Source organism: Abrus precatorius, unplaced genomic scaffold, assembly GCF_003935025.1.
Source record: "Abrus precatorius isolate BTA unplaced genomic scaffold, Abrus_2018 Scaffold2, whole genome shotgun sequence".
Classification (NCBI taxonomy): Eukaryota; Viridiplantae; Streptophyta; class Magnoliopsida; order Fabales; family Fabaceae; genus Abrus; species Abrus precatorius.
This window is the reverse complement of record NW_020874362.1, coordinates 7343234-7363269: the sequence shown is the minus strand read 5'-3', so window position 1 is coordinate 7363269 and position 20036 is coordinate 7343234. Positions and strand designations below refer to the sequence as shown.

At 27.4% G+C, this 20036-nt stretch overlaps 2 protein-coding genes across 2 annotated transcripts; one reads left to right on the top strand and one right to left on the bottom strand.

The window, feature by feature from the left end:
- Positions 1-2990: 2990 nt before the first annotated feature.
- Positions 2991-5551, top strand: LOC113859221 (F-box protein At4g35930). Its single transcript, XM_027492034.1, has 5 exons — positions 2991-3031; positions 3137-3538; positions 4614-4688; positions 4794-4903; positions 4982-5551. Exons 2-5 carry the CDS (start codon positions 3164-3166, stop codon positions 5241-5243), a joined length of 822 nt encoding a protein of 273 aa, XP_027347835.1. The 5' UTR covers positions 2991-3031; positions 3137-3163; the 3' UTR covers positions 5244-5551.
- Positions 5552-10731: 5180 nt separating this feature from the next.
- On the bottom strand, positions 10732-13237 carry LOC113859180 (GDSL esterase/lipase EXL3-like). Its single transcript, XM_027491995.1, has 5 exons — positions 12970-13237; positions 12723-12853; positions 12386-12619; positions 11472-11727; positions 10732-10925 (listed from the first exon to the last, which is right to left on the bottom strand). The coding sequence occupies exons 1-5, from the start codon at positions 13235-13237 to the stop codon at positions 10732-10734; spliced, it is 1083 nt and encodes a 360-aa protein (XP_027347796.1).
- Positions 13238-20036: the final 6799 nt, after the last annotated feature.

Sequence of the window (20036 nt, the reverse complement as noted above, 5' to 3'; positions counted from 1 at the left end):
AATTGTAATAATATTAGTAGTAATAATGATTTAGGGTATCAATTTTTTTTTTTAATATTGAGTATTCAAAATCTTTTGACTCAAACTCATACAGTCAAAACTCATACACACGAAAACATTTGTAGTTAGAAAAATCTATAATTTAAACACTTAGCTTTGTTTAACATTTCTTTATAGATTTTGATTATACCAACAAACTCATACACTTTCGATACATGATATTGTTTTATTAATAATTATAAAATTTATTATATTAATAACACTGAATGTTATAATTTTTAATACAAATTTATTATTTTATATTTTTATAAGAAATAAATAATTAGTATATCAAGACTGATAAAAAAAGTTATATATTTTACTATAAAATATATAATATTAATTAAACGGTAAAAATCCTATACATATATTAAATGATTAAATATATTTATTTATATGGGTAATGAGTAAATATTTTATTACAAATTTTTATAGTAAATATACATATAAAAAAATTAACATTTAATACTCATATTTTTATTTTTTATAATTAAAAATATTGATAAATATTTTATATAAAAAATAAATAAAACCACATTAAAAAAATCAATATAAAAAGTATGACATTATTATTTGTTAGGCTTCAAAAGACAGGTAAGAGCTTTTTCTTCCCACTTGTTTGTTTTCACGCGTTCATGACTCTTAGTTGAATGATTTGAAACTTGGTTTCGCGTACTTAAAAATTTATGGATTTTTGAAACTTACGTTTCTTCCTATAAACATGGTCTTCATTAACCATTATTGATGTTGTAAAGTTAAACCTTCAATCAAGGAATTTCATTGCCAATTGAACATGGAATCCTATGCTCTGTCGCAAGGAGTCAAACAATCATTTGTATCCCTGTTATATTCAATTTTACTGTAAAATTATTGTTAGATTTAAATTTATGATTATAATCTACATACTTTTGACTTCTCCAATAGCACAACTTAATTTTATATTAAAACATAAAATTTAAGTGTAATATAATAATTATTTTTTACTGTTACTTTTAATTAAAGTTTCATTTCATTAATGTATATCAATTTATTATTATTATTAACATGAAATTTTAATTTTAATTAAAAAAATAATATAAAATTTTGTCCATATCTTAATATTCATCATATATTATTTAACGATAAAAATGTTTTCAAATGAAATTTGCAACATTTTTAAAAAACTAAATAATATTTCTAGTTTTTTATATTTTTAATTTATGTAAAAATTTATTTTTTATTTTTTAAAAATTTTAATGGTTTAAATTAAATTATTCATCTCAAAGTTTTATCCAATTATTAATAAAAAATATAATAGCAGTATGGTGTATCATTTATTTATATAGGTTTAAAAATTAAAATATATAAATAAAAGTAGCATTATTTTAAACATATTTTATACACTTTTTATTTACTATTTTATATAAAAATAATAAATATTACATCTTTATTATAAATTTAATAATTATTAAACAAATTTTTAAGATAAAAAATTAATCTAAATAATGAAATAAATAATTAAAGAAATTACAATCTTACATAAAGTAAAATATAGACTAAAATAAAGCATCATTGAAAGTTGAAACTACATCTACGTGCCATTGACCAACCCTCTTTGCACTTTGAGTTAATTCTTCGAGTAAGCGAAGGGTAGATTTGGCGAAAAGCGCGGTACTCACGTGTGGATGCTGAATTAATAAAGGCTGAATCCGTGTTTTTATGAGCATTCAAACTGTCGTGACGACATCAGGGTTGCCATCTTCTGCGGGCACTGCCATCTAACTACTATTCCACGCTATCACATGAATATATATCACAATTATTTTAAAAGGTAAAAATATTTATTATTAATTTAAAAATTAACTATCAAAATTATAATAAGACATGAATATATATAACAAAGTTTAAAATTATTAAAGTTTTAACTATTGTTTTTTAATAGATAATTATTAATATGCTTTATTTTTAAAAGTGTATCTTCATTTTAACATATTCTTAATTGAAATTATTTTTCAAAATACACAATCATTAAACAGTATATTTTTAAAGATATGTTATATAATTATTTTTAAATTTAATGAATTTGAAAAAAGAGTAAATATTTTATGATATTAGTAAAATTTAATTAATTAAATAATTTTAAAAAAAATAAAAAACATAATACATAATAAAAATTACTAGTTTATTTAAAAAATATAAATATTTTTAAATTTTTAAAATATAAAAAAATCATAACTGTCAATATACTCTCAAGTTGACTGATGTCATAGCATTTTAAAAAAATACTTCGAAAATTACTCTATAACTTTTAACTTATTTTTTCAAAATACACAATCATTAAACAGTATATTTTTAAAGATATATTATATAATTATTTTTAAATTTAATAAATTTGAAAAAGAGTAAATATTTTATTATATTAATAAACTTTAATTAATTAATTAAATAAATTATTAAAATAAAAGATATAATAAATAATGAAAATTAATAATTTATTTTAAATAATAATAATATTTTTTAATCTTTAAATATTAAAAAAAAGTCATAACTGTCAATTTACTCTTAAGTTGACTGATGTCACAGCAAACACATAAAAAAACTAACTTCTAAAATTACTCTAAAATTTCTAAATTTTTTAATCTAAATTTAAAACTCAAACTTTGTATGAAGCTATTTCAAAAATTAATCTAACCAAACACACATAAACGACAAAGATAAATGAATTTTTAATATTTTCAATGAATCGAAATCACGCCGTCTCACAGGGTCATCAATCTGAAGTGGGACCCACATGACATATGATGCAAAAACACGCAATCACAGGACGCCACGTAACGAAAATGAGATCCTGTGCAGGTACCCCACGACCCTAGTTCAGTGGAGCAAAACAGTTTCACGAAAATTTGGCGGGCACCTTAAGCACTTACCCAAATTCAAACAAAGAACAATAAAAACCCTAGCGGCCCCATTCAATACTTTCCCTCTCTGCTACGCTTCTCTTCCACATCGTCATGTAACGCTTCTCTCTTCTCTCTTCTCTCTCCTCTTTTCTTCTTTCTTTTTTCCATTTCAATTTTTCAATATTTTCAGTGTTTCTAATTTGGTTCTGTTTTCTCAGGTTTCGTTGAGGAAGCGAAGAAAAGCGATGGGGAAAGCGTTGCCGAATGAGAAGAGTTGGAAGGTTACGAAAGGGAAAAGGCAGTTACGTAGCTCCGGGAATAAGTATCTGAAGCCGGGAACACTTTCTCAGCTTCGGGGTAACAAATCCTCAGGTTCGGGTTCGGGTGTAGGTAAGTGTTGCACCGATATAAGGAAGAAAAGGGTGGCGCTGTTGAATTCGAGGAAGAGTAGAAACGTGCGCCATGAGGATCACGATAATAAGCTGTTTGATAGAAGTCCTGTAATGTTGTCCCCTGTCAATTTGGTTAAACAGAGTGGTTGGGTTGGGACACCGAAATCCCCTCGTGCTGAAGATTGCATCTCGGAATCCAGGCTCGAGTCTCTCCCTATGGATTTATTGGTATGTTTAATGCCATGCTTTGAAATTTGTTTTCTAGACTTGATAATTTGACTTTACTCACTGCATTTATTGTCAATTTATCTAATGGCTTATGGAAATTTGTACTTCTTTTTATAGTTTTATTGAATAAATATGTGCTTGTTTGGGAATGTTTAAATTAAGAGAAATAATATGTGGTTTGTTTAATCTATTTGGGGAAATAATCATTTATTTTTGTATGCTTGATTATTTTTTTTTGGTAACAAAAAATTATCTATTTTTCCAATAATGTTGTTTTCCCCTTTTGTAAAAGCTCTTTTGGGGAGCTGAGAAAGAAGTTTATTTTTCCATAGAAGTTAATTTGAACAGTGACAATGTGGTATAGAGGTTGAGATTCTCTATTGTTGAAAATAAATGTTAGTGGATTATGATCGTAGTTGTTTGTATTGGGGTTGCCTTGATTTGAAGAATGTATTTGGATATACTTGTGTTTCGATTTGTTTACCTAGCTTAGGATTGAGTCTCAAAACATTATGGATCTGGTGTCAGGGAGATTTGTCAATGCCGCCTTAGATGTTTTGCTTCTGTCTCTTGCATTTTGGTTGAGTTTTGTTGCTTTTAATTTGTTGAATTTAGTCTTGCCAGTGTTTTATGTTTTTGTATTATTGTATGTGGGTTTCAGTGATATATTCTGATTTGTTTGAATATAGAGGTGTGTGCTAATACCACGATGAAGTAGTCCTGTAGAAGTATTAGTTTGTTCCTCCATTTGTGTTTTGAAATTGGTGCGGATGCCATTGGAGAAACTGTTTGAATTGATGAAAGACGGGCCTTCTTTCTTGCCTTCATTGTTTTAATGATGCCGGAGTATATGTGGTTTTCTGTTCAGTATTGCTGAGTTATTTTCTAAGTTCTAACCGGTATCCCTCTGTCTGTATGTGTTTGCTGCTTTTACATGTGAAGGACCGTCAGGAAGCTTATGAAAATTATTAAAGTTTGTAAATAGCTTGGTTTATGTCATGTATTTCTGTATTAATTCTTTTCTATTTGAACTACTATTTGTGTATGTTGACCCATTCTTTTTGACAAATTTGAGGTTAAAATACTATGCCACCTGCACCACGATCAACTGAGGGCTGTCTTCCATGTTTCTCGAAGAATTAGAAAAGCTGTAAGTTGTGTCCCTGCTGTATTTATTGCCTATAAATGTTTGCTTATGGTTTAGCTGAGGTACTTTGGCTAGTTGTGTAATGATTACTCTCTCTAATGTTGTTAGGTTATAAGTGCAAGGCAGTTTCACTTCAATTATACTACCCCAGATCGCTCTCGGCAAGAGATGTTAAGTACAATGACTCCCCGTCCTACTGAGCATTGGCCCTTCTTGTGGTAACTGTTTCTGACAATAAATATTTTTCTGCAACTTCGAATTCACGTATTCTTCACACTCCTATTAAATTTTTGCAGCAAGGGTGATGGAAAAGGAGTGAAGATTCCAAGCCCACACGCACCTAAAGCACCTAGACACGGGCCTCGACCTCCTTCTCGCCTAAAAGTTTCTGAGATGCGGCAGGTTGCCGCTGTTCTTTTCCAGGAGTCAGCATTCCCTCCTCGTTGCTTGGTGCCATCAGTTATACCAAAGCCCCTGTGCAAATCCTTGGCTTCTAATAGAGTTCTCTTCTATGAAGATGAACTCTGCCAGGCAGTTGCTCAGAATAAACTTCGCTGATGCTATTCTCTTGCATTTCTTTTTCTTTACTGCTTCATGTTTCTCTTCTGTGTATAGTCTCTTGGTCTCTAGTGAATGGATGTTAGGATAGTAAAGATGCAATTTTGTAGACTGTCTTGGGGAAGTTTAGCTGGTGTGGATATTTCAGATGTCTAAATAGATGTGGAGGGTAGGTGGTGGTTGTGGAAATAATATTATTATACTCATTACTTGTATATGTTTTGGATGCCTGAAAAATTTGGTGTTTCTCTCTTAGAAACAATTGAAAGATCTTCCAAACGAGTATAGAATGCTGCGCTTTCTTTTGCCTATATTCTCAAGTCATCGCAAAGAGTGTGTAGTTGAAACATAATGGTAAGTAGTTTTGTCCAAGTGGTACTCTTTTTAGCAATATGCTTTCTAGAATACATTTTCTAATAATTGGTTTTTTTTTTTAAATAGGAATTTTCAAAGAGTGATCAATTTATGAGATATGTGTTATTATTTTTAAAGATATTGATCAATTACAGGGAGTGTGTAAGCATTTCATATTACTATTGGGAACGACCTGGTTGCTTCGGTTACACGTATATTGTGGTGCTTTAGATGAAAGTTTATTGAATTAATTTTTTCCAGAAATGTTAGAAAATGTCTAAGTTGCGAATGTAATGTGGGGACATTTCAACGTGATTGCCGTAGCACAGTTCATGGTGTCTGCTTGAATTGTCCCTTTGGAAACCTTTAACATGTTAGAATTCTTTTAACTGAATAGTTTATTCTAAACAAGTACCTGGGGATCAGACTAATGCAACACGGTAACATAGATAAACTAGCCAAAATTGACATAATTAGTTACACTTAAGGGTAACTGCAGGACATAATAAAATGTTATGAACTGTTATTAAAGTAATAAAGCATAGCGCCAAGAGATTATAATAAGTTTCATTGTTTTTATTTTTTTATCAACACTAAGTTTCATTGTTTGAGTTGCTTAAATTAAAAAGAGATGAAGTGGAACATGATGAAATGTGTTCCAAATGAATCCATACGTTCAATCCGTAAACCTCTGCAAATTGAATGAGGCCTGATAGTCTCTACATGACAATAAAATTGGCTCTATTATATAAAAACAATCCGTAGCAGACCCGTTACTGGTACCCAATATAATCCAAAATGTGCAATTGGAATTTTCTTCTTATATGGATGTACAGGTAAGTTACATTGTACCAATTAAATCAACTTTGAGAATCAAAGTGCTTTATATATATCAACGCTCTCCTCACTATAAGTAATCCCCTAAACCAGAAGAGCAGACTAGAGATATAATTTATTTATTTATTTTATTTTTTAAATGTTCACAATAATATTATTCTAGCTAAGTTATTTCTATCTAATTCATAATTCACATCACATCTAAATATTATTTAAAAACTATTTTCTTCACACACATTTTTTTATTAAATGAATCTTCTAAAATAATTGAAATAAATACATAGTCTTTTTTGGCGAGGATTTTAAATTTGTTCATGTTAAGAATTAATTCTTTTCTTGATATGAACAAAACAAATATCAATATTTACTTATAAATATATGATAAATATGATTTTGTTTAAAAATGTAATTTTTACGCTTAAAAACGTAAGTAAATAAAACGAAGTACAAGTTTTCGTCTTCCCTATAATAACTTTAATTAAAGAAATAAAATATTCGAAATAACCCATTTAAGATAAATGAAAATATAAAAGAAAGTAATAAATATTATTCATCATTGTCAATAATTCAAATATTAAAGAAAATGAAGTTATAAAAATCCAACATTGAACAACTTTTTATTGTAGAAGTAAATGGATTTCCCTTGTCATCGATTATCAATATCTTCAAACCTTTTTCTGATATCGCCTTAGACAAAGCAACATAAAATTTTCCATGTGTGAAAACTGGTCTTGGAAGGAAGGGACTTACATGAGATAATGACTATCCTTGTCTTCTGTTAATAGTGACTACAAAACACAAAGATACAGAAAATTGTTTCCTTTCAAATCTAAATAGAAATTTTGAATCTGAAGGAATCTTATTTATCCTGCATAAATCTTGTCTCAAATAGTTCTTGTAATAATTGTTGCACCAAAAGCATTTCTTCCTATCTCATCAATTTTTACTTTGGTACCATTACATAACTCAGGCTTTTTTATTTATTTATTTATCTAAATAACATAATTTTAAAAACTAATTCTCAAAATATATTTTATTTAAAATCAATTCTTTGTCTTATGCATTTTTTTGCCATATCAACACTAATATCGACTATGTATGGATGATAATATTTTTTTTATTATTTAATAGACTATCGGCTATTTTAGGTCAATACATGTCCATAACTTGACATGTATCATCATCACAATGGTATCGAATAGAAAAAAACAATAGCAGTGTTGACTTTTTGACTGTGAAAGTACATAAAATCTATCGTTCTAAAGCAAGCGATACTTGCTATTTTAGTGACACGTGTCCTGTCTTGATGAGAGACTTGAGATCAGAAGAACACTCTTTACCTTGAAACACTTTCTTAGAAAAGAGTTGCCAACTTTCTTCGTAATTGAGGAAAGAAAAGTGGTAGGGAGATGTGGTTCCAACGTAGTTTGCGACCTTCATTTCATGACTAGTTATTAGTATTCTGCCGATGCTGCCATTATTATCATTTGGGAAGGCATCCTCTATGTTTTTCCATATTTGAGTTTTTCATATATCATCAAACACTATTAGGTACTTTCTTCCCTTCAAGCATTCTCTCACCTTTGTCTTCAGTTTTTTTCTCACTTGTAGCAATAGCTTAAACTTCATCTTCCTTCTTCTTGAACAAATCATAATATTTAGATGTGGACAGAAAACACATGAGAAGGCTCAACAAAAGCTCTCTGGCTCTATAATTGTTAGACACATAATCACATGCATGAGTGGAAAAACTGTTCTTCACTTGATCATTGTTATAAATTTTCCATGCAAGAGTGGTCTTACCCAACCCTCCCATGTTGATTATGGAAGCAAGTTTGTCACCTGAATCACCTACTATTATATTTAGTATTGGATAATATCCATATCTACTGTGATAAAATTTTCTTGAGACATATGTTAATATAACAGCAGTATCACTCATTTTGGAATGATAGTCCTTACGCACTTTTATGGTCGATACTGCTATTGTCTTTTTCTTTTTGATACTATTATAATGATGACACATGTCAAGCTATAGATGTGTATAGACTCAAGATAGTCAATAATCTATTAAATAATAATAATAAAAATACTACCATCCATGCATGACCTACTAGTGAGACATGGCAAAAAAATACACCAAAGAATTAGTTTTAAATAAAATTTATTTTAAGAATTAGTTTTTAAAACTGTATTATTTAAATAAAAAAGCTCATAATCCAACTTATTAATATAAATGTTTTTCACAATATAACAGGAACACTAGATTTTAACCTTATCTTGTGATTAGAGAGTCTTGAATATTTAACATCATTCAAGAATTGAAAGCATACCAATCTCTTCTAATTTTAGAATCTCATATATAGAATTACCTTAATAACCAAAGCTATTCATTCAAATTTTCCATACATGTCAAACTAAATAAAATTATGTATTTTTTTTTTATAATGTAACAACTTGTCACTCAACTCTTCAATCATATGTTTAGTTTTAATTATGTTTTTATATAAAAAATATTTAAACTATACTATAAGAAATAAATTTTTATAACAACTTTTAATATTTTTTTGACACAAGTTGAATTTATAAGTATTTTTTATATTTTTATTTAGTTCTATTAAAAAGTCATACATATTAAAATAAACTTAAAATTTAATAAAATTATATTTAATTTTAATAAAAAATAATTTTGTCATTTATATATAATTTATATTCTATCATGTTATCATATTATTATATGACTCATTTCAAACATAAGATAAAATAATATAATACTATTATATCTTTTTTTTATCCAACTCTTCTATCATATTATGTTTACTAAAAAAGCCCTAAAATTAAAATCCAAAATTAAAAAATAGAAAAAATATGTTTTTAAAAATATAAAAATAGGTGTTCACAAAAAATTAAAAATTTTATATTAGGTAATAAAAAATAAGTAATAATTTTAATCTCTAAAATTTAAAATAAAATTAGAAAAGATATAAATAAAAAGTAAAATTATTCTAATAAAAGAGTGTAATTTATACATCCTTCTTTTCATGGCTCAAATACTATACTCTCATTTACAATGGTTTAGTTTGAATTAACTTTTAAAGAAGTTCTTATAAGAAAAAAGTAATATAAAATGAATAAATTTTTTATTGAGAAGTTCTAAAAAGTTTTTTATTTAATTTCTTTAAAATTTGAAACAACAAATTATTTTTAAATAATGAAATTTTTTTAATTTATTTTTATACTAAATTTTTTTCTTATATAAAGACTTTTTTAAAACTTTGCCCAAACTGACAAAGTATATGTAAGTTAATTTTTGTAATATCATCAAAACATCAAACTCTTTCGTAAACTAAATAAATAAATAAAAAGATGAAACATGCTAACAACAATAATATAAAGAATGTTTAATAATTTTTGTTTACTAAATAGACTAGCTTGGATTCGTTTATAAAAAAAAATCATCTTATTTTGATATAAAAAATTTAGTGGTTTAATTTATTGATTTAAGAATAATATTAAAATTGAATCTACTTACATCAATCTTTTGTAATTTAGATTGTATCATTTATTTTAAATTTTACTCTATTTTTGGAGGGAAAATTATATATTTTTTTGTTTGTCAATAAACAAATAAAATTTTGTCAACTAGAGTACGAATACGAAAAATGCATAGTAAATAAGATTTTTTTTTAAAAAGTATTGCATTTCATATAAAACATAGTTGAGTCTAAATTACAAATCCCTTATCAAAATAATTTTAATTTTTTAAAATTCAAATGCATTCAATATAATATAAGTCACTTATTATACAAAGATAGAATTGAAAATAATATAAATTTAGTAAATTTTTTCTTCAATTTTATATTTAAACCAAAAATTGAACTAAATAGATAAGAAAATATAATTTCTTTTAACAATTTACTTAGTTTTTTGGATTGGTTTAATAGCTTGAAACAATTTAAATCCGTTCTAATTACTTTTATTATTTGGCACACAATTTAAATAGATTTAAAACTATTCTTTAATAAAGGCTGAATAATAATAATAATAAAAAGGTAAACATGTCCAATATAATGATATATTCCCATAAGAAAGTAAAGGTAGATCCATGCTTATGACACTATATTCACCGAAAAAATACATCTGATATCCCGGAATCAAGGTCCATGGTGACATCGAGGCATTCAGATTATGGCATTCATTACAACCACTTCTAATTGGAGCACATTAAAATAATGGCAAGAGAACAAGAAGACTCAGATAACAAGGCTACAATAGTAGATAGAAACCCGAAACTTTCTCAGAAAAAGTCTTTGATTTTGTTATCAACCACCAGAGAGCTAAGCACATAATAAGCCTTCTCCGTAGGATGATAACTATCCCAGAATATGTAGTTTGAAGAGTTAGAGCACGTGTTAAAGCTGTAAGGGTTGCACAAAAAGCTAACTTCTATATTCCCTGTCCCACAGCATCCTTTCTCTGTCTCTTCAAAACCTTCACACCAAATGTCATTAGCAATGATTTCAATAAATGAAAAAAAATGTTAATAATGAAACATTCATAAATAGACTAAATACAGACCAAAAGGGAAGAAAAAAGAGAGACTAAAATCACTAAATCATGCACCAAAATAAAATAAATAACAAAACCAATACAACTTAGGTACATAACAATAATTTCTTCCATATCATAGCTTTTTGAGAGTTGATGGTTGTCTCATGCTAATTTGTAGGTCCCGTGGGAAGTGCATGAAGGAGCGACCGAGAGGAAATGGAAAATGTTTCTTGTATTTTTAAATATATGTATATATAAAAAAGATGAAAATAATTATGTATGATGTCATATATAGTGTCAATTTTTATTTGAACATGTAAATGAATATGATGTAGCTAGATACTATTTTCATTTACGTCAAAAAATCTTTCCATGTAATATGAAGTGTGACTTTGAGGGCACAAATAATTGGCATATAATTGGTGCATATAAGCAACAAGGTATAATAGACATAGATAATTGTAAGACTTGATTATTAGTAAGTACCATATTTATCAGGGGTTTGAATCATGTCCAGCAATGCGTTGTAAGAATCAAGATAGACAAGCCTAGCGTCTGAAAACTTTTTTCCAAGTGCATCCATTTGGTATGAGAGCTTCGAGTTGAAGAGTGTTGCAGCTTGGTTAGAAGAATCAAAACATGTTCTATGCATGCCTCCACCAATTGTTCTTTGTGAGGGTACACACCCTACAGCTGGTAAACCAAATACTCCAATCCTTCTAGCTCCAAGTCCATAAAGTTCCTGCATCCCACTTATTAATTTTCTTTTTACTGAAAAATAATAAAATAAAAATAAATAAAAAAATGTGAAAAGAAAATTCCAAATGCCAAAATTTGGTAAGTGGGTCATCAAGATGTTGAAAAGAAGAGACATTCAATAAGTAAAACCAAGTTTGGTATTCTGAGTATACAGTACATCACTAGATCTATGTTTGATATTCAAGATGCATTCATTTCCTGTTTAGCTACCAATGAACAGCCAATGTTAGCCATAAACAGAAATGTTGGTTCAGTTTGTCATTTGTCTACCACTACATTTATTGCTGTTTAAGGGTAACAGTAACATGGCCTATGATTGAAAGATTAAGTGCCCGTTTGTTTTACACTCGGAATATATTCTCATAATTTCAAATGGATTACACACGTTCTAATAAAAATATATGGTTTAAGTTAGCTTTGACACACATCCCAATCATGTTTAATGGTTCAAAATCAATTCTATTAAAATCAATTCTATTCAACTTCAAAACAAACGTGCCGTAACATTTATCTATAATTTTGCATTTACAGAACAGTTAGTTTCAAAATGCACAAGTAGTGTGCACATGCATGACTATTCTAAGGAGAGAAAGATGCAAGTTTCTCTTTATCTTCCCTATAGTTGTTTTTCCAAACAATACCTGCAAAAAGTTTGAGGCTTCTGAAGCCATTAAATCCGTGTAAGAAGGAATATCATACTGGGCACGTCTAAATGGTGTTAGAGCATAGGTATTGGCAATGTCATCACTTCCTAAGCACACTATGTATATGCTCTTGGACACTATTAATGCCGTTCTGTTTCTTCCAACTCCTTCATTTATCTTCTTTATGTACTCCATGAACATGTCTAATTGATCTTTCAATGATTTCACAGACTTGAGACAAGGAGAAAGTAAACTGGAGTTAGCATCGAGATGTGGTAAAGATAATTGTTTATTGATATAAAACGTACAAAAGGCTACATATATGGTTAATTACCACTAACTCAGCTGTTAGAGGATCATATCCAGCACCACCTGAGGCAAAGCTTACACCTGTGAGGAGATCTTGAAGTTTCAAATTTGGATCAAGATAAGCAGGTAAAAGCTTCTTGACTCCAAATTTTGCAGCTGAAAATGAACCAAGGAAGTTTATGAGAAAATGAACAAAGAATAAGTTAATTCTATTCATTACTCATAACTTAAAAATGTACAAGATATTGCTATAAGTGCATGTAACTTTCTACCAATGATGTCTGATGGGACTAAGCCATTGCTGAACCTCCCAGTTGGATGATTTCCTCCAGCAAAATCTCTACCATATGGTGGGAAATTGCATTTGATAAGAGTGGTGATGTAGTTATTGTTTCCTGGATCAACTATAGAGTCCCCAAATACAATCACTGCGGGCACAGATTCATTGTTTGGTAAGCTCACAGCAGAAACATGTAGAAAGGGTATGGGTATGGCAGCACACCAAAGAATAACCCGAAGCTTTTGATAGAGTAACTTCATGTTTCTTGGACTATTGCTTCCCTCTTTTCTTTTTGAGAGTGGCAATGGCCATTTTCAGTTATGTGGAAGCAACTTATATAAAGCCTTATTCTGTTTGGTGTCTCTTTCCTCATCATTGTCTTTTCCTAAGCAAGAGACTTTATATTTGTTATATTGACATATTAGCTTGTGCCATCCTTTTTAATTTGATCAAATACTATAAAATATACTAACTTTTCTCTATTTTACATTTAAGATTATATATGACTTTCAATTTCAGGCCTATAAAAAATATTATTTATTAACATGAGAATATTATATTTTTGAAAAAAGCAGCCACACAAATAATAATAAATTTTGTAATGTTATTGTGTTAATAAAATAACACAATAACATCTGAATTTAAAATAAGTAGCCAAATCAGATTTTAAAAACTAAAAAGATCAATCTCTTAAAACTTAATGGGGCATATCAAATTAGTGATTACTAACGGTTGTAAAGGTTAAAAAAGTAAACAACATTGACAGATAAATTATTAAATATAATGCAAATAATAAATTAAAAATATTAGTTTTATAATTTTATGAAATATTTTCTTTAAGGAAAAGGGTATAAACATGTTAAATTGGAACTTGAATTGTAGCATTGCACATTAGTCGTCCCATCCACACTACTTTTCCCATTTTTAACATTTTGGAGTGAAGTATTAATAAGGTTAGAATGAGAAGTTGAAAAAATATTATATTGTACCCATAAAGTTAAGAATTATCTATGTTGTGCCCTTGGTTATTATATTCAAACGATGCTTGATTTCCTTGTTAATTAAATGTGAAATTTAAATATACAGATTTTATCAAATAAGTAAAAATTCTATTTATTTACTATTTAAGTTTTTATTTAATATATTTAATCTTTGTTTTGAAGATTATATTACCAAATCTTAAATTGAATACTATATCATACACCAAATGATAGTTAACCCAAGTTTAAAAGAAAATGAAACCAAGGCATTAACATGGGCTAAAATGTACCAAACTACAAACATTTTATCATAAATTTCCAAAATAAGACAAGCTCAAAACAAGGAGACCTTACTCAGTACGTCATTTCACAAGTCTTCTTTAACCACGTGCACTGAACCAATAAAAGAAATATGATGATTATGAACCTCCGTAATCCAAAAGCTCACGGATCCATTTTAAGTAAAAGAGGTGAAGGTGAAAATATTGGTGTAACCATCATGTAAAGGTAGATGATACTTTCTTGGAACTTTAATGTTGAAGCCTTTTTTAGTAGAGTAATAACATATATAGAATAAAAGTCGTTTTATTGCAGCAGATAGCTTATGTATAACTTTGGATGCATGTAAATTATAGTTCTAGGTTAGCATCCGAGTGTAGTTATGAAGTAATTTTAGTATATAATGTATCCATTAATTGTTGAATATTTTACAAGTCTTGGTACTAAAGATGTGAGCCTCTGGCTTGAATTTTATGTTCTTAAATGAATTGCATCGTAAGGTGTGATTTGTTTGTTTAAAAGTTTAAAAATTATTTTTTGCATTTTTAATATATATATACATATATATATATATATCAATAAAAATATATGATTTAAATTAATTTATGCACTTTAATTATATTTAAGGAGTCAAAATTAATTTTAAACGAAATAAACACACGAATAGATAAATTTATTAAAGTGTAAATAACTCTTTAATTTAATAAAATAAAATAAATAAAATTCTACTGGATAAAATTTAATTAAAAGTCGACATTATATATTGTTAAAATAATGTATATTAATTAATTGCTTTGTTTAATAATAAAATTTTAGATATTATTTACCATAAAATTAACCATTCTTATAATTTTAATCTTTAAAATTTAGTTTAAATATTCAATTCTTAAAATTAAAAGTAAAAAAGTTAAGCGAAGGAAACTCAATTTCCAACAAAAGATGAATGAAAAAGGATTAGATAAGGCACAAACTTCAAAACGCAGTGAATGATAAGAGATTTTGTTGCCGTCACGAAAACTCCGTTTGAAGAATAGAAAAGGAGGCTTAGATGTCTAAGATGAAGTAAATTTCTGAGAAAGGAGCAGAGGAACCGCCAATTGGGCACATCGCATGGCCTATGATTCACAAAGTCATCAAATATTTATGAGAGCATCGAGAGAAGTTGATTCAACTGTGCATCTTCATTGCATTGCATCATCCTTTTGTGTTTTTAATCTTTTCTATATTTTTCATAATTAATATCAAATAAATTTATCAATATTAAATAAACTAACTCATATTTTGTTATAGGATAATGAGGTGACATTCTTTGGATCATCCAAATTATAAGGGAAAATTCTTAAGGAATACGTAACTTTTTCTATCTCAAGAATAAGATTGGCATTAATGGAGAGAAAATATTTAAACCTAAGTGAATTATTTATCTAACAATTTAGGTTTGTATACTTTTTATATATCTTTTAATTTATTACTAATCTACCAATGCAAAATAATCTTATTATTTTGCATTGGTAGATTAGTAAAAATTGTATAAAAAATTAATGAAACTTCTTTTATAAATTAAAAATATTTTTTTTAAATTTTAGAAAAGTTAAATAAAATTTTATTAGAACTTCTAATTAATACATACATATATATATAAAGTTACTTCTAACTTATAAAGCAGTTTTATTAATTTTTTATATTATTTTTTTTATAAAAACTTATTGAAAAAATTATCCAAATAAGACCTGACTCATCAATACAATATTGTATTATGTAACAAATATACCTCTTGTATATTAAAGTTCCTTTTACTTTATTGGCAACCTAGGGGTGAATAGATATAAAATTTTAGTAGTATAAAGTAATACCTTGAATTTTTCAAATTAATTTTAAATAAATAAAATTAATAAATATTTATTAAAAAATATATTTAAGAATATAATAGTATAATAAATATTTAAGTAAAATTAGTATTTTTGTCTTCCACCTTTACAATAAGTTTTGAATTTGTCTTTTAATTTTTTTTAAAATAATTATTTTGATTCTTTACTGTTAAAAATGTTAACTGTTTTGTTGTATTTTTTCTATATAGTTTATCTTTTTTTCTTAAATATGTAATTTCTTTCTTCTCACCTCTTCCCTTTCTCTTCTTATAATTTTTTCTTCCTCTTCATTCCTCAATTGTGTGAGATTTTGAAAAATAATATTGATGAATCTGAATATCCTAAATGCGAAAGTTCATTTCATAAAATCAATGGTTGAAGCATTTGTAATAGCAATCTCAATCCTTTATCCAATCCAAACACAAATACAGGTAAGTTTGGTTACATACCATTTTTTATCTTTTTCAAAAGTTCCACAGAGTGGAGGGATGAAGATAAAGAAAAAAGCAAGATGAGAAAAAAAAAAAGATAAGAAAATAAAAATGAAGAAGAGGAAAAGCTATGAGAGAAAATAATTTCAGACCCAAAGAAAAAGATGAAGCAGAAAAAAATAATTTTTTTTTAATGGAGTTAACATTCTCAATGGCAAAGGATTTATTTAAAAATGAAAAATAAAAAATGAAATCAAATCTTACTAACTGAAAATAAAAACATTAATTTTGTCAAATATTTATTATTTCATTTATGACAATTTTTTTTATTTATTTTTTTCGTTTGTTTTCCTCCTATATTATACCATTTGGTAGACACAGAATAAATTTTTTTGTCTTAATTGACATAAGATTCAGTGTGAGCGTCAATTGATTACGCAGATGCTTAGTGGGTATACAAAGCAAAGGAGTTTAGCAGATCTGAACCGAATCCATAGCTCCTAAGCTGGAAAAAAAAATATTAGGGAAAAACAATGCTACTCATTCTGGAAAATGATAAAAAGATCATACTTGTAATCACTTGTCCCACCCCGACTTTATTGGGAAAAAAACCCCTAATTTAGTTTTAGTCATGGTGACGTTATTTTGATACTCTTTTATTTAAGTTTAAAGAAAAAAAATAAAAATAAATGATACAATATAAAAAGAGAGTAAGATAAAAATAAAAAGTGAAAAAAATATAGAAACATAATATATAAGGGTAAGGGTATGTGGTAGTCAAGAAAAGGCGAAGCAAAACGAGGTGATAAAAAGAGGCCACAGATTAGCATAGCAAAACTATTACGTAGACAAAAGCTAAACCCAACAAAGTTAATGATGATATAGGTTAGGCTTCTTGAACGTATATAGGAAATTCGTGAAGATTAGCTTTTGCATGAAAGACAAATATGGGTATCATACGTAAACATTATAAGAAAGTTGTATATAGTAATAGTCCAATAAATAGTGGATTCGCCTACATGCAACAACTCTGATTGATCTGCAACATTTCATGTATCCTACTCATATTCTTGGCATGTGCTTGTACATATGTGCTGAAAGCAATTTTTAACTAACTGAATGCATGTATCTATTGACCAGAACAGTATACTACCATTGGATCACACTTTGGCTTCACTAAGGCAGTGAACTTCGTATGAACCAATGTATGCAGTCACTAACAACTAACAATCTCGTATAAGCATCTCTTCAATGAAATCTTTGAGGGCTTCTTTTTCACAAGTTTATACCAAAAACATATCAAATTTTGAGTTGATTTCATTCGTTATGTAATGTTTAAGAATTGTTCGGATTTTCACAAGAATGTACTTTGTTTGCCTCCTTTTTTTAGTTCGATTTTCAATGGAGTATGTAATGCCTGTGTATTTCCAATTTGGAGCCATTTTCTTTACTTCCAGGGTCAAAATTAAATAATTAATTATTTCTAATATTTTTATGTTCTTTGGAATTTTTGGTACTGAGAAATATTTTACAATAAATATTTTACAATAATTATTTAGTAATAAATCACAAATTTGGATACTGTACTCAGTTTTTTGGCTTTATGATTTTTATGGGTAATTTAAAGTTATTTTATAATTTTGTAGCATTCTGGACTCTCTTTCATATGCTAACACGGTTAATAAATTATTCTGTACTTTTTATGCGAATTAATTATGATAATAATTATATGATAATTATTGTTTTCATATTTAAAGTATTTAATCATGTCTTTATGCATATGAATATTATTGATTTGTATAATTGTGACCTCACCCACTATGAAAACAGTTATACAAAAATTTCGTGTAAATGAAATAATTAAAGTTATTTAATGAAATTTATATTGCATTACTTTATTAATGTAATTCTTTTATAAATATAGTGTATATTTGTTTTGTTTGTGTCAATTTTATAATGATACCTATTGGTTGTTAAGATTTTTTTTGACACAAAGTTTTATACATTATATTTTATATTTTTTATTATGGTTTGGGACTCTTGGGTTGGTTATAATATATAAAATAGTTTGTATTGGATATATTTAATTACACTTTTTAAATTTTTCTGTGTATTAAATAATAATTTTTATTATTTTTTTCACTAGTTATTATGCCCTCTACCTTAAATAATCTCTTGATTTGTATTTGTTTATGGAAAATATTGACTTAATTTTGAGGACTTCTCATGAGAATTGAGAATATTCAAATCAAGTGTGTTTAATGGTGATTAAGTTTACCATGCAAAAGTTCATTTGCTAGAATATTCCAAAGAGCACTAGTGATAAGACTTTTTTGAAGTTTAGTGGAGACAAGTTCAAGATTTTTGATAAAGTTTAGAAGAGTCATTATTTCTCACTTTTTGATAAAGTTAGATATGTTGGCGTGAGTGAGGTTCATGAGCACATGTTAAAAATGGTGCATTATTTGCAATAAGTTGAAAGTGATTAAAATTTAAATTGATTATCTAATCTGAAAGATTTTAGAGTCGTTGTCTCCTTAGGTTGATATTTTGAAGATCACATATAACATTTTAATAGATAGTTTAGTTTGCTGAAAAATTCTATAGAGATAAGTTTACTCCCTCTGCATCTAAAACTAAGAATGATCAAAAGGATTAAAGTAAAAAAAATTAAGAATGAAAATAAGAAGGTTGGAAAGGTCGTTCAACATCTTGTACCTGATAAAAAGTTCTTTAAAGGAAATTGCAAGTATTTGTAAAATTTTCAGACATAAGTTGAGGGATTGTTATATCCTTAAGAAGAACAAAAAAGAGGGTACACTTTTAGCTCTAACTTGTTTTAAATCAATTGTTATTGTTGTTACTCCCAATACTTGATCTGCAATCATTCATGTTGTGAATTTTTTACAGGAGTTCATGAGTTTGAGGAAACTAAGTAATACTAAATTGAAGATTATTATGGGAGATGGAGTTGGAGTTCGTTGAAGACATGAGTAATATCTTTGTGTTTACCTTTTGATCATGTGTTAGTTTTGAAAGACACTATTTATGTTTCTTTTATAAAGAGAACTTTGATTTTAATTTCAAATCTAGACAATTATGGTTATTTATTTGTTTTTGGAAATGAAAAAGTTGACATTAGTTTTAATTCCACTTTTATTGAGTTTGCAGTTTTATATGATTGTTTATATATGTTGAAATTGAATGATATGTCGTGAACTTTGTTGTTAGGCACAAACATAGTAGGATTAATGAGAACTTTTCTATGTTATGACATATATGTTTGGGACATATTTCTAAGTCTCGTCTTGAGAGACTCTTTAAGAAAGGAATTTTGTGTATTGCATTTGATTCATTCGAATATGGGTGGACCTATTTCATCCACAACTATGCATGGATATAGGTATTTATTGATATTTATTAATGGCTTCTTTAGAATTGTGTGAATACTACAATTTTGCCTAAAAATCCCTATATTTACATTTTTGAAAATTTGAGAAT

Excerpts from the sequence above, each read along its gene's own strand:
- LOC113859221 (XM_027492034.1), top strand. The coding sequence starts at position 3,164 with ATGGGGAAAGCGTTGCCGAATGAGAAGAGTTGGAAGGTTACGAAAGGG. Across the intron at positions 4,689-4,793 it reads CTCGAAGAATTAGAAAAGCT|GTTATAAGTGCAAGGCAGTT; the intron begins GTAAGTTGTGTC and ends TAATGTTGTTAG. Across the intron at positions 4,904-4,981 it reads GAGCATTGGCCCTTCTTGTG|CAAGGGTGATGGAAAAGGAG; the intron begins GTAACTGTTTCT and ends AAATTTTTGCAG.
- LOC113859180 (XM_027491995.1), bottom strand. The coding sequence starts at position 13,237 with ATGAAGTTACTCTATCAAAAGCTTCGGGTTATTCTTTGGTGTGCTGCC. Across the intron at positions 12,854-12,969 it reads AGTCCCATCAGACATCATTG|CTGCAAAATTTGGAGTCAAG; the intron begins GTAGAAAGTTAC and ends GTTCATTTTCAG. Across the intron at positions 12,620-12,722 it reads CTCTAACAGCTGAGTTAGTG|TCTGTGAAATCATTGAAAGA; the intron begins GTAATTAACCAT and ends CCTTGTCTCAAG.